The following is a 13637-nucleotide window of genomic DNA, read 5'->3' on the forward strand; positions in this document are numbered from 1 at the left end:
AGGACTAGAATTCAAGTCTCCTGATATATGCAGGGAGCCCTCCAACATGGTACTTCCTCTGTCCTCACTTTGTAACCACTTGAAATCTTGCCTTTGGAGGGTAGTTCTCCTTTTAAGTTTCTGTTGTCCCTCTGTTAAAATATGGCTACTTCAAGATAGAGTTTAAGGATGTCTTTCAAAAGATACACATGTTGAATTCTTATGTCAGCTCTCTTCCGAACTCCAAACCGGGCAGAAAGAGACCTTAGCATACTAAGCTGTGTTTGGTGGTGAGTTTGGGGTGTTGGTGAGCAGTGCAGACAGTGTGAAAGAGAGGGAGAAAAGCCAGGTTCAGTACAGGAAAGCTGGAGGTTTGAAGGGGGAGGGAAGGGTACTAAAAGGTACATGACCAAAGGGGCATTAAGATTCCAAAGATACTGTTCTTGGGGCACCTGGGTGGCTCAGAGGGTTAAGCATCAGCTCAGGTCATGATCTCCCAGTTAGTGAGTCAGAGCCCCACGTTGGGCTCTGTGCTGATAGCTTGGAGCCTGGAGCCTGCTTCAGATTCTGTGTCTCCCTTTCTTTGTGCCTCTCTCCTGCTAGTGCTCTCTCTCTCTCTCTCTCTCAAGAATAAATAGATGTTAAAAAATTTTTTTAAAAAACCACAAAGATACATTTCTTTCTTTTTTTTTTTAATGTTTACTTTTTTAGTTTTGAGAGAGAGAGTGAGCAATTGGGGAAGGGGCAGAGAGAGAGGGGGACAGATGATCCTAAGTGGGCTCTGTCCTGACAGCAGAGAGACTGATGAGGGGCTTGAACTCACGAACCATGAGATCATGGCCTGAGCTGGAGTTGGACACTTAACTAACTGAGCCACCCAGTAGCCCCGGTACATTTCTTTTCAAATTCAGGTTTATTAAAATACAACTTACAGGGGCGCCTGGGTGGCTCAGTCGGTTAAGCGGCTGACTTCGGCTCAGGTCATGATCTCGTGGTCCGTGAGTTTGAGCCCCACGTCGGGCTCTGTGCTGACAGCTCAGAGCCTGGAGCCTGTTTCAGATTCTGTGTCTCCCTCTCTCTGACCCTCCCCCATTCATGCTCTGTCTTTCTCTGTCTCAAAGATAAATAAACGTTAAAAAAAAATAAAAAATAAAATAAAATACAACTTACATACAGCAAAATTCACCCTTTCAAAGATTATTTATTTATTTATTTATTTATTTATTTATTTATTTATTTATTTTTACGTCTCTTTGGCTAAGGACAGGTCCTGCCCAGAGTTTGTCTAATGCAGAGAAGGTTGAAGCAATGAATTTTAAAGATGTAAAGAGTACTCAGTGGCAGAGAGGGGCAAGTCACTGTCACTCTATGGGCCTCAGTTTTTTAATTTGTCAACCAAGTAGGTTGGGCTGGTACTTTAAAGGGCCCTTCCAAGGGTATTACCAAGAAAAATACTTGTAAGATTCCACAGAGAGTGAGGCACACTCTGACCAGTTCATTCCTTTCTCCTCTGCTTTCAGCTGACACTGCCTACATTCCCTGTGGTGGTGAAGATTGGCCATGCTCACTCAGGCATGGGCAAGGTAAGGCCAGGGTTTGCTGCACTTTGGGGTTGAGGCCAAGAAGGGTAATTTTCAGAGAGCCTGGTTATGGACTGTTCTGCCTCCTTTCTCTATGAATTCTTTCCAAGGAGGTGATTTGGCCCCTCTGAAGGCATGAGTGTTACCCAAACAGACCTTTTCTAACAAACAGAGTACAGGCTTGGGCCTTGGGCCCTTTGTAGCAAGTGTGGGTCCTGAGTTCTAGGAGGGGAAGCTAGAGAGGAAGGGCTTCCTCTGGAGATGTGGCATCCAGGTTTGCATCTGGATGAGCAACATCTTGATGGGTTTAGCTCAGGGTTCTTGTGATTCTCAGTATCTGCATTTGTGTGTCTCCTTTTCTCCCTCTCTGCCTTGCTTCAACATTAGGTCAAAGTGGAAAACCACTACGACTTCCAGGACATTGCTAGTGTGGTGGCTCTCACCCAGACCTATGCCACAGCAGAGCCTTTTATTGATGCCAAGTATGACATCCGGGTCCAGAAGATAGGCAACAACTACAAGGCTTATATGTGAGTGGGGTTGGGGTCTCAGCACATACTCTTCAATTTCTCCTCAGCCCAGTGGAAAATCTGAGGCTCCAGGTAGCATTCAACTCTCAGTTTAACCTCATCTGGCCCAAAAGGCAGAGAACAGAAAGAGAGTGCCATACAAGTCAGGGACTCTTAGCCTGAGTTCCTTCCATGTCAGTGGAGGGCCCATGAACTAAGATGAGAAATAAAATTAATATTTATTTTCACTAGCCTCTAAGTGAAATTTGGCATCTCCTCAGTTATAAACCAAGACAACAGGCTACAGTAGTAGTAACAGCACATGTGACCTTGTCACTAAAGGTAATCACAGAGATTTTGGGTTTTTTTTCCCCAGATTTTTGTTTACATTCTAGTTCATTAACATATAGTATATGTTGGTTTCAGGAGCAGAATTTAGTGATTCATCACTTACATATAACACCCAGTACTCATCATAACAAGTGCCCTCCTTAATACCCATCACCCACATAGCCCATCTCCCACTCAACTCCCTCCATCAACCCTCAATTTGTTCTTTTTTCTTAAGAGTGTTTTATGGTTTGCCTCCCTCTCTCTTTTTTTTTTCCCCTTGCCATATATTCATCTATGTTGTTTCCTAAATTTCACACAGGAGTGAAATTATATCGTATTTGTCTTTCTCTAATTGACTTATTTCTTAGTATAATACACTCTAGCTCCATCCATGTCATTGCAAATGGCAAGATTTCATTCTTTCTTTTTTTTATCTTAATTTTGAGAGAGAGACACAGTGTGAATGGGGTAGGAGCAGAGAGAGAGAGAGACACAGAATCTGAAGCAGGCTCCAGACTCTGAGCTATTGGCACAGAGCCTGATGTGGGGCTCGAACTCATGGACCGTGAGATCATGACCTGAGCCGAAGTCAGACACTTACCCTTAACCAACTGAGCTACCCAGGCACCCTGAGATTTCATTCTTTTTGATGGCTGAGTAATATTCCTGTGTGTGTGTGTGTGTGTGTGTGTGTGTGTGTGTGTGTGTGTGTACATACCACATATTCTTTATCTATTCATCAGTTGATGGACATTTGAGCTCTTATGTTGCTATAAACATTGGGGTACATGTATCCCTTCAAATCTGCATTTTTGTATCCTTTGGGCAAACACCTAGAAGTTCAGTTGCCGGATCATAGGTTAGTTCTATCTTTAACTTTTTGAAGAACTTCCATACTCTTTTCCAGAATGGCTTCATCAGTTTTCATTCCCACCAACAATGTAAGAGACTTCCCCTTTCTCTGCATCTTTAGCAACATTTGTTGTTCCTTGTGTTGTTCATTTTAGCCATTCTGACAGGTGTGAGGTGGTATCTCATCGTGGTTTTGATTTGTATTTCCCTGATGGTGAGTGATGTTGAGCATCTTTTCATGTGTCTATTAGCTATCTGGATGTCTTCTTTAGAAAAGTATCTTTTAATGCCTTCTGCCCATTTCTTCACTGGATTATTTGTTTTTTGAATGTTGAATTTGTTAAGTTCTTTATATATTTTGGATACTAACCCTTTATTATATATGTCATTTGCAAATTTCTTCTCTCATTCCACAGCCTGCCTTTTAATGTTGTTGATTCTTTCCTTTGCCATGCAGAAGCTTTTTATTTTGATGCGGTCCCAAGAGTTCATTTTTGCTTTTGTTTCCCTTGCCACTGGTGACATGTCTAGTAAGAAGTTGCCCTGGCCAAGGTCAAAGAGGTTGCTCCCTGTGTTCTCTGGGATTTTGATGGTTTCCTGTCTCAGATTTAGATCTTTTATCCATTTTGAATCTATTTTTGTGTGTGATGTAAGAAAGTGGTCCAGTTTCATTCTTTTACATGTTGCCATCCATTTTTCCCAACACCCTTTGTTGAAGACACTGTCTTTTTTCTATTGGATATTTTTTCCTGCTTTGTTGAAGATTAGTTAACCATATAACTGTGGGTCCATTTCTGGGTTTTCTATTCTGTTCCATTGGTCTATGTGTCTGTTTTTGTGCCAGTAACTTACTGTCTTGATGACTACAGCTTTGTAATATAGCTTAAAGTCCACAATCATGATGCCTTCAACTTTGCTTTTCTTTTTCAGGATTGCTTTGGCTATTTGAGGTCTTTTGTTGTTCCATACAAATTTTAGGACTGTTTATTCTAATTCTGTGAAAAATGCTGGTGGTATTTTGATAGGGATTACATTAAATGTGTAGACTGCTTTGGGCAGTATAGACATTTTAACAATGTTTGTTCTTCCAATCCGTAAGCATGGAATTTTTTCCCATTTCTTTTTGTCACCTTCAATTTCTTTTGTAAGTGTTCTATAGTTTTCAGAGTACAGATCTTTTACCTCTTTGGTTAGGTTTATTCCTAGGTATATAATTGTTTTTGATGCAATGATCAATTCCTTGATTTCTTTTTCTGCTATTTCATTATTGGTGTTTAGAAATGCAACAGGTTTCTGTACATTGACTTTATATTTTGCAACTTTGCTGAATTCATGTATTAGTTCTAGCAAGTTTTTCATGGACTGTGTCAGGTTTTCTACCTAGAGTATCATGTCATCTACAAATAGTGAAAGTTTGACTTCTTTCTTGCCAATTTGGAGGCCTTTTATTTCTTTTTGTTATCTGATTGCTGAGGCTAAGACTTCCAGTATTATGTTAAATAATAATGGTGAGAGTGGACATCCCTGTCTTGTTCCTGACCATAGAGGAAAAGCTCTCAGTTTTTCCCTATTGAGATGATATTAGCTGCAGGTCTTTCTTATATGGCTTTTATGATGTTGAGGTACTTTGTTGAGGGTTTTTTTTTTAATCAAGAATGGATGCTGTATTTTCTCAAGTGCTTTTTCTGCATTTATTGAGAGATCACATGGTTCTTATCCTTTCTTTTATTAATGTAGCATATCATATTGATTGATTTGTGAATATTGAACCAGCCCTATAGCCCAGGAATAAATCCTAGTTGGTTGTGGTGAATAATTCTTTTAATGTACTGTTGGATTTGATTTGCTAGTATCTTGAGAATTGTTGCGTCCATATTCATCAGGGATATTGGCTTGTAGTTCTCATTTTCAGTGGGATCTTTGTCTGGTTTTGAAATCAAGGTAATGCTGGCCTCATAGAGTGAATTTGGAAGTTTTCCTTCCGTTTCTATTTTTTGGAATAGTTTGAGAGGATTAGGTATTAACTCTTCTTTAAATGTCTGGTAGAATTCCTCTGGGAAGCCATCTGGCCCTGGACTTTTGTTTCTTAGGAGATTTTTGATTATTGATTAACTTTATTATGAATCTGTTAAAGTTTTCTATTTCTTCCTGTTTCAGTTTTGATAGTTTGTATGTTTCTAGGAATTTTTCCATTTCTTCCAGATTGCCCAGTTTGTTGGGATATAATTTTTCATAATATTCTACTTTTTTTTTCTGAAGTTTATTTATTTTGAGCAAGAGAGAGCATGAGCAGGAGAGGGGCAGAAAGAGAGGGAGAGAGAGGATCCAAAGTAGGCTTCGTGCTCTCAGCGCAGAGTCTGATGCGGGGCTTGAACCCTGAGCCAAAATCAAGAGTTGGACACTTAACCGATTGAGCCACCCAGGCGCCTCTCATAATATTCTCTTATATTTGTATTTTTGTGGTGTTGGTTGTGATCTCTCCCTCCTTCATTCATGATTTTATTTATTTGGGTGCTTTCTCTTTTCTTTTTAAGTCTGGGTAGGGGTTTATCAATTATATTAATTCTTTCAAAGAACCAACTCTTAATTTCATTGATTTGATCTGTTTTTTGTTTGTTTCTGTATCATTTATTTCTGCCCTAATCTCTATTATTTCCCTTCTTCTGCGCTCTCTCTCTCTCTCTCTTTTTAGGCTTTATTTGCTATTCCTTTTCTAGCTCCTTTAGACATAAAGGATTCCTTTTTATACATTGAAAGGAATCCATAGATTTCACCAGGCTGCCAGAACTCAGAAAAGGTTAAGACACTCCTAATAAAAATATATAGCCCTGAAAACACTACAGAGCATTAAAAGCTTATTGGTTATGAGAAGAGATGACTTCTCCACATGACTGTGTCCATTTGCCAGAATGGAAAGTTAAAAGTTTCCTCCATTTGAATTTAGAGAAAGAAAAGATTTCAGGATGACCTGATCTTCTGTAATATACATAAGAATGCACATAGCTTATTATAATTCCAATTTTGGAAATACTAGCCTCTCACTTTTTAATAAATATAGCATAGTATTTCCTTTACAAACAAGAACATTATAACCTGGATTTGACTTTGCCGCTCAGCACTTGAGCAGACTTTAAGGTTGAGCAGCTTCCCTTTCCCTCGCCCAGCCATTTCCACTGTTCTTCCATCATTATCTCCCTTCAGTGTTTGTACTCCCCACCCCTGGAATTAGTTAGGAGCCCTTCCCTACACCCCCTTCTTCTCATAATGCTGCACACACCTCTAGCTTAGCCCTCTTCACACACAGGAATTCCTGTCACCCTCCTCTGAACTCCCTGGGGAGGGACAGTGGAACCATCTCTGCAACCCCATCAGCTTGTGTAGCAGCAGGCACAGAGTAGGCAGCCAGTAAGTACTCAGGGAAGAGCCCTTGTACAGGACTGAAGCACAGAATCTTTTTTACTTGTTTGGACTAGATTACTGCTTTTTAAATGTTTATAATTTTTTATTTAAAATCTTACTGCTTCAGAAAGGAATTTAGGGTTGTTTTAAAATTGTACACAATGTAAGACAAGATCATTTAAAAGATCATTATAAAAAGTAGCTAAAAGAAGCAGAAAAATCAATATGTGTAGGCACCTAGGAAAGCAGATTTCCTATCCTTTACTTTTAAAAGTAAATACATAAATACAAAATGTTTATGACAGTGGAGCAAGAGTACCTTGATCTTTAAAAGGAGGTGCCACTTTTTTAAGGTTCAGGTTTCCAAAAGCATTTTCATTGAAGCATAAGAAAAGAGAATCCTCTAATATTTATGAAGGATGGGCAACCAAAGAAACTTTAGAAAACATTTACTTACTTTTTGATTTGCAAGGGGCAGTGATTTAGGTGAATATTCAGGTCCTCGCAGCTCCTCTTCCCCAAGCTTTTAGCTATCCCCTTGCTTTCAGAAGGAATTGACCTGGTAATAGCCACAATAAGGTTTAAGAGTCTTCCCTTCTCCCTTAGCTCTCACCCTAGAGATCCAGAGACAGCCATATTTGGTGAAAAGAGGGTGCTGTTCCCTCTCTATTCTCAGTAGGCGATAATGTGTATCTGTCTGTGGAGGTCAGATGACCTTCAAGTCCTGAGAGGTAGTTGAGCTGTCACTGAGTGGCTTCTGGGTGCTCCTTACACTCCCCCAGGTCCCAGGTAGCCTGTATGGATCTATGCCCTGTATTCTCATTGTTAGAGAAAGGTGTGAAGTGTAAGGGGCATTATTACTTACTCACAGTTTCCAGGACAGTATTTGTACCGTGGCCCTGTGCTGGGGACCTGGAAGTGAGTGATTCTTTGCCCCTGCCCTTGAGGAGCTCAGCCTGGTCACAGGGACACACCCGTAAACCACCAGTGTTAGGAAGACAGTGCTATTTTTATTATGATCTTATTTTATTATGATTTTATTATGTGTGTCTCTACTCAGATTTTGCAAGTCAGTCAGCTGTTAGTTGTTTGGTTTTTTCTGAACTAGGCCGTGGGGTATGGGGGGAGCACAGCACAATGAGGGAATCAAGAGTCTTGGATTTTTTTATCTGATGTCTAATTTCACTAGATACATAACCTTCAGCAAGTCATTTAACCTTTCTGAGTCTTAATCTCCTTGTCTGTAAAGTTGGTGTGAGGATGTCAGCCTACTCACAACAGGGGTTTGCACTGAGGCTCTGGTGAGGGGGTTGTGGAGGAAGAGCCTTGGAAAGTAGTCAGTACTGTACAAATGTGAGGGGTTCATATTACCATATCAGTCAACTAACTAGGCTGCCTCAGGGCTCTGAAAAGTAGCCATATGTCTAGATTTCTCAGTGTCTGAGACCAGACCTCTGGAGAAGGTACTCCTGGGAACTGCTGAGTGGAGACTGCCACGTGCATCCAGTCTCCAAACGGTAGCACGTGACAAGGGCAGCACATGAATGGCTCTGTCAGTAGTGTGAGCAGGGCTTTTCTGTCCCCTAGGCAATCCCCTTCCTCTTGATTCTGTATGAGTGAGGACTAATAATTAAGAAGGCCTATTTTTGGTGTTTTACAATTCACTTAAAACTGTATCAATTGATCCTTATGACAAACCTGTGTTTACACAGGGATAAGAGGCTCAGAGAAGTGAAGTGACTTGCCCGTGGTCACCCAGCCAGTTAAGAGCAAATCCAGAACAGAAACCAGGTCATCTACCTCCAATTTAGTCCAAGACTAGTTGACTCTAATACCTGCTCATGGATGGAGAGGGTACAGAGGGCACAGCAGAGAAGTCACAGGTCGGTGACTTGATTCTATCAGTTGCATTTGATGGATGAGGCAACTTAAGCCTGAAGAAGTTAACTGACTTGCCCAGAGTCGCATTGTTAATACTGTAGACTGTCAGAAATTAACTGTTGAATGAATAAATAAGTGAGCTAGTAAGGAAGCCACGGAACCCTGAGAGTGTTCCCAAGATCAATAGAATTCAGTCTGTATATACCAACTCAGCCCAGATACTAAGTGGGTAGGCTGCAAGTGGTTTACAGACTTGTACACATAAGACTTAGCTCAAATAGCTAATGTAAAAAGTAGATCTAGGATTGTAAGTGAGGTATAGGCAACGTCCTTTAGGGGTTCGGGAAAGTAACTGTTCATCTGATGGAAAAGATCTGGGAAACCTCCCTGGAGCCACAGCAGTCTGGGCTGGACTATAGAGAGGAGGAGGACACTGAGGGCAGGGTTTGGCAGAGGTAGCCAGCTTCTAGGCTCAGCAGAAAGGTGCCTTGGCTACTGAGGGAAGAAGCAAGTGGGGGAAGCAGCAGTGAACTAAAATTCTGGAAAGTTTCATGTCCCCATCTTGCTGGTACGGCTCACTGCCTGTCCTATCCTGGTGGGACCTTGTTACAGGAGGACGTCAATCTCAGGGAACTGGAAGACAAACACTGGCTCTGCAATGCTGGAGCAGATCGCCATGTCAGAAAGGTGAGTGAGAGAAGTTGTCCACCCCCCAGCCCAACTTCCCTAGATGAAGAGGTGAAAGAAGTGACTCCTGCCCAAAGGGAGCCTCTAATCAGGATAGAACACAAAGGCCCAAGTAGCCAGGTAATGAGATCAGGCAGGACTGGGTTATATGCTAAATTATGAAGATAAAGACTGAACACTATGTAGAAGCTCCAAGAAAGGAGCAGTTACTGTGTACTGGAATAGCCAAAGAAGGCCACCTAGAGTATATGAGACCTGCTTTGAGCCTGGAAACATGGGTGGGATCTGGAGAGCAAAGTGAGAGGGCATTCTACAGAAGGCAATGTGCTTGATGGGGTAGAGGGAGGGAAGGAGGAGAGGGGTGGAATGGGAGAGCTGGAGACAGGAGGGAGAGCATGCAGTAGCAAGCAGGTTTGATATGAGCTAACATCCCAGACTCAGAACACCTTCCCATCACCTCCAGGTACAAGCTGTGGGTGGATACCTGCTCTGAGATGTTTGGTGGCCTGGATATCTGTGCTGTCAAAGCTGTACATGGTAAAGATGGGAAAGACTACATTTTTGAGGTAAGTCTGGCCCAAGGAATATCTCAGTAAGAGACACCCCCCAAAGCTGGAGGCCACGCTCTTGGCTTGAGAACTATGTGGGCTGCCCGAACCGCATTTAGTCTCTGAGACCACGGGATGGTTCCCACACAATACGTCCAATGGCTGTGCATAGCAAAACATCTTCACCAGTAGGAAGCTGTTGTTTGCAACTAGCTAGGCTGACCCACATCAAGGGTAAGAGATGCCAAGTCTGGGTTCCTGGAGTTCTAGTCTAATGCTGTTCCTCTGGGAACACTGTAGTGATTTACCATTCTTGGTCTTAGAAAGCTGGACTTGGGAATCATTCGGTTCAGTCTCATTTTGTAGATGAGAAAACTAAAGCCCAATGCCATGAGCGTGTGCTCAAGGCCATGGAGTGAATTGGTGTCTCAATCTGGGCTACAGCTTAGGTCTCCTGGATGCAGGAGATCCTTCTTAGCATCTCTCTGAGGCTTAGAGATACTTTATTCAGTCTGGTCCTCTAACACAACTTTGCTGACTCCCTTTTCCCATATTAAAGGGAAAGTGAGTAGCAGTACGAATCATTCATACACTTTCTTGCCCAATCTTTCTGGGAACAGGAAAGGCTCCTTGCCAGGAGTTGGTGGTGTTTGCAGAGGATTTGTGTCAGGACCCCAAAGTGAGCTTCCGAATCTACTCCATGATCTGCTTGGCATGTAGTGTCCTGGATAATCATACGTCCCCTCTCTCGGTGGGCCTGTTTTCTCATCATAAATGAGAGCTGGACTACAGGGTCTATGGTCCTGGTTAGGCAGTCTCTTCCTAAAGGAGGAAAACATTTACCCAGACATTGAGGTACAGGAAGAATCAGGATGGTGGTGAAAGGGAAGGAATCCCAGGTCATGAGCAAAAGCAGAAATCTAGTTGTTTAATGGGCAGAATATGTGTGGAGACAGAAACTGCATGGGTGAAAAATCTCAGAGACAAAAACTGCCTACTCTTAACTAGAAGTTAGGGAGTGACCTTCATGTGTCCTGCCTGCAAACCTCTGAGCCCTAGAGCCATACTCTCTTCTTCAGCTACCAATCTTTCAACCTCACTGAGCCCTTGCCTGGGTAAAGTTTGGTGGGGAGGACCTTAGGCAAAGGTTTGCCAGAGAAGGGGACACAGGTCTATTTCTGCAAAAGAACTTGCTTCCAGCTCAAGATAAGAATGCCAGTTTCATCCCCAACCTATCTCTGATGCCTTACATCCTACTCATTCTAAAAGTCTATTCCAGGCCTTTGATGTTTCCAGACTCTTTCCTAACCTGAGCTACATCTTCCACCAGGTCATGGACTGTAGTATGCCACTGATTGGTGAACACCAGGTGGAAGACAGACAACTCATCACCGAACTGGTCATCAGCAAGATGAACCAGCTGCTGTCCAGGACCCCTGTCCTGTCCCCTCAGAGACCCTTAACCACCCAGCAGCCACAGGTAAGCAGCAGGAAGAGACATGGGAGAACCAAGAACCATTCCCAAGCCCACTTCTCTAGACTTTGGTGGCTCCAAGATGGAGGAGGCTTCTCATTAGGAGTCTGCAATAGCAGCTATAGAACTGTCCAGAAATGGAGTATTGGCTCTCTTCTCTCTGAACTTGAAGTCTCTGGGGGAACCATAGCCCATTTTCCCTTGGGATACTCCCACTTTTAAATGGGAGGGGTCTCTGAGGGGGTGCTGGGTCTGACCTCTCAACAGGTGTTTACTGTCTATGAGGGCTCTGCTGCATTTGTAGAGAAAGAAGGTGTTTATCAGAAATCTGCTGGTCTAGCAGTGCCTGGGTGACTCAGTCCATTAAGCATCCAACTCATGATCTCTTGATTCATGAGACTGAGCCACATGTTGGGCTGTGCGCTTGGCAGCATGGAGACTGCTTGGGATTCTCTCTCTCCCTTTCTTGCTCTCTACTCCTCCCCTGTACTCTCTTTCTCTCTCTCAAAATAAATAAATAAATTTTAAAAAGAAAGAAATATGTTGGTCTAGAGAGAAGAGGGGGTCATTCTCTTCCCTCATTCTGGAAGAGAGTAACAAGGTAAAGCTCAAACAAGAAATCTGCTTTCCTTTCTAAGGGAGAGAGACCGCTTTCTTCAGTTGACTATCGTGTGTGACTCATGACCAATCACATTCACAGTGACAGAATCCAAACCTCAGGTGGGAAATCCACACTGAAGCTTTTGTGGCTCAGGTCCTGTGGCTCTAGAATGGGCCAAGAAAGGCAAGACTGAGGGTGTTAAGTCCCATCTAGGAGATATCTCACTTTGCAAAAATATCCCCTAACTTTCTTCCCACTGAATTTTTGCATAATGAAGTGGTAGGAACTTGAGATAATGAATCTAAGAACTGAATCCTAGTCTAGCTGTTCCCCTAAACAGCTGTGTGATTTGGGGCAGTGGGGGGTGGGGGGTGGGTGGGAATTACTACCCTTTCTAGGGTTCAAGTTTTATTACTTGTACATGAAAATCACTCAGAAATCTTTCTTTCAAAATCATACTTAAGACGATTAGAGAGGTAGAATAGAATAGTGATTTCAAAGTATGGGCTTTAAAGAGAGAACTACCCAAGTTTGAATCCTGGACCCTCTATTTACTGGCTTTGTGACCTTAGACACTTATATGTGGCTCAGCAGAGATGACAATGGCACCCCTCTCCTAGGGTTATTATGAGAATTAAATGAAGTAAAGAACCTAAAATATAGCATACATAGTGTATCATAAGTGTTCAATAAAAGTTACTTGCTATTATTAAGTAAGTAAGCAGCCTCTGGGCTTGGGTTCCCTGCGACCTTAGACTTGGATATCATCACCCCCTTTCCTAAAGATCAGTGCCTCACTGGGATTATACTGCAAACAGAAGCCAAGTAATTGGATTCTCAAAATACTTCAGTAAGAAAGAAGAGGAGTGGGGGAGGGAAAAACAGGATAAACCAGCCTGGATTATTTGGTATAGAAGCAAATTACCCCACATTTTCTTCTTATCATTTGAATATCACAGAATCATAGCATAGGAGCATGATTGATATTCAAAATAATGGACCTGAACCATCAAGAATCAGTTACTTGTAAGTCAGTATTCCACATGCTGTTTAAGAAAGCTAGAAACATAATGTATGAGAAATATTTCTGTAGAAATGACTAAATTAAAACAGTGTGACCATTCGTAAGTCAATTCTTTCTCTGGATGTCAGTTTCTCCACCTATAATATTAGATAGATCTAAATACCTTTTGAGCTCTGAAAATTTGAGTAAAATACTTCTATTCTGGCTGATGTTGGATAAATGGGAGTTTCTGGGCTAATAGATTTACTTCTGGTGTCCAAGTTGAGAGTAGCCACCTGCAGTGGGATGCTATCATATATCAGCTCTTACGGGTGTCTCATACCTTCTGTAGCAGGCTCATGCTGTGTCAAACCTCTGGGCAGGTGCAAGCATCTGTTTCTGTACATCAGGAATGTTAGTCACTAGAGAATTACAATAGGGTCATTAACATAACAAAGATTAATTGCTTGTTAGAGATATAATCCCATTATTTAAAATTTATACTTAATTTGGTGTGATAAAAAAAACTTTTGGGGCACCTAAGTGGCTTAGTCGGTTAAGCGTATGACTTCAGCCCAGGTCATGATCTCACAGTTTGTGAGTTCGAGCCCTGCGTCAGGCTCTGTGCTGACAGCTTGGAGCCTAGAGCCTGCTTCGGATTCTGTGTCTCTCTCCCTCTCTCTGCCCCTTCCCAGCTCATGCTCCTACTCTGTCTCTGTCAAAAATAAATAAACTTTAAAAAATTTTAATAAACAAACAAACAAACTTTCCTGGTTTAAAAATATCAGATC

At 42.1% G+C, this 13637-nt stretch overlaps 1 protein-coding gene across 1 annotated transcript in view; it reads left to right on the plus strand.

Annotated features, from left to right (window-relative positions):
* The window catches only part of SYN2 (synapsin II), a 197139-nt gene that overhangs the window by 163453 nt on the left and 20049 nt on the right, over positions 1–13637 (plus strand). The window contains exons 6-10 of the mRNA XM_023250026.2: positions 1500–1562; positions 1947–2089; positions 9146–9220; positions 9684–9786; positions 11099–11248. Of these exons, the coding sequence (XP_023105794.1) occupies positions 1500–1562; positions 1947–2089; positions 9146–9220; positions 9684–9786; positions 11099–11248 (534 nt within the window). The remainder of the gene's footprint in view (positions 1–1499; positions 1563–1946; positions 2090–9145; positions 9221–9683; positions 9787–11098; positions 11249–13637) is intronic.

Source organism: Felis catus, chromosome A2 (genome assembly GCF_018350175.1).
Source record: "Felis catus isolate Fca126 chromosome A2, F.catus_Fca126_mat1.0, whole genome shotgun sequence".
NCBI classification, from domain to species: Eukaryota; Metazoa; Chordata; class Mammalia; order Carnivora; family Felidae; genus Felis; species Felis catus.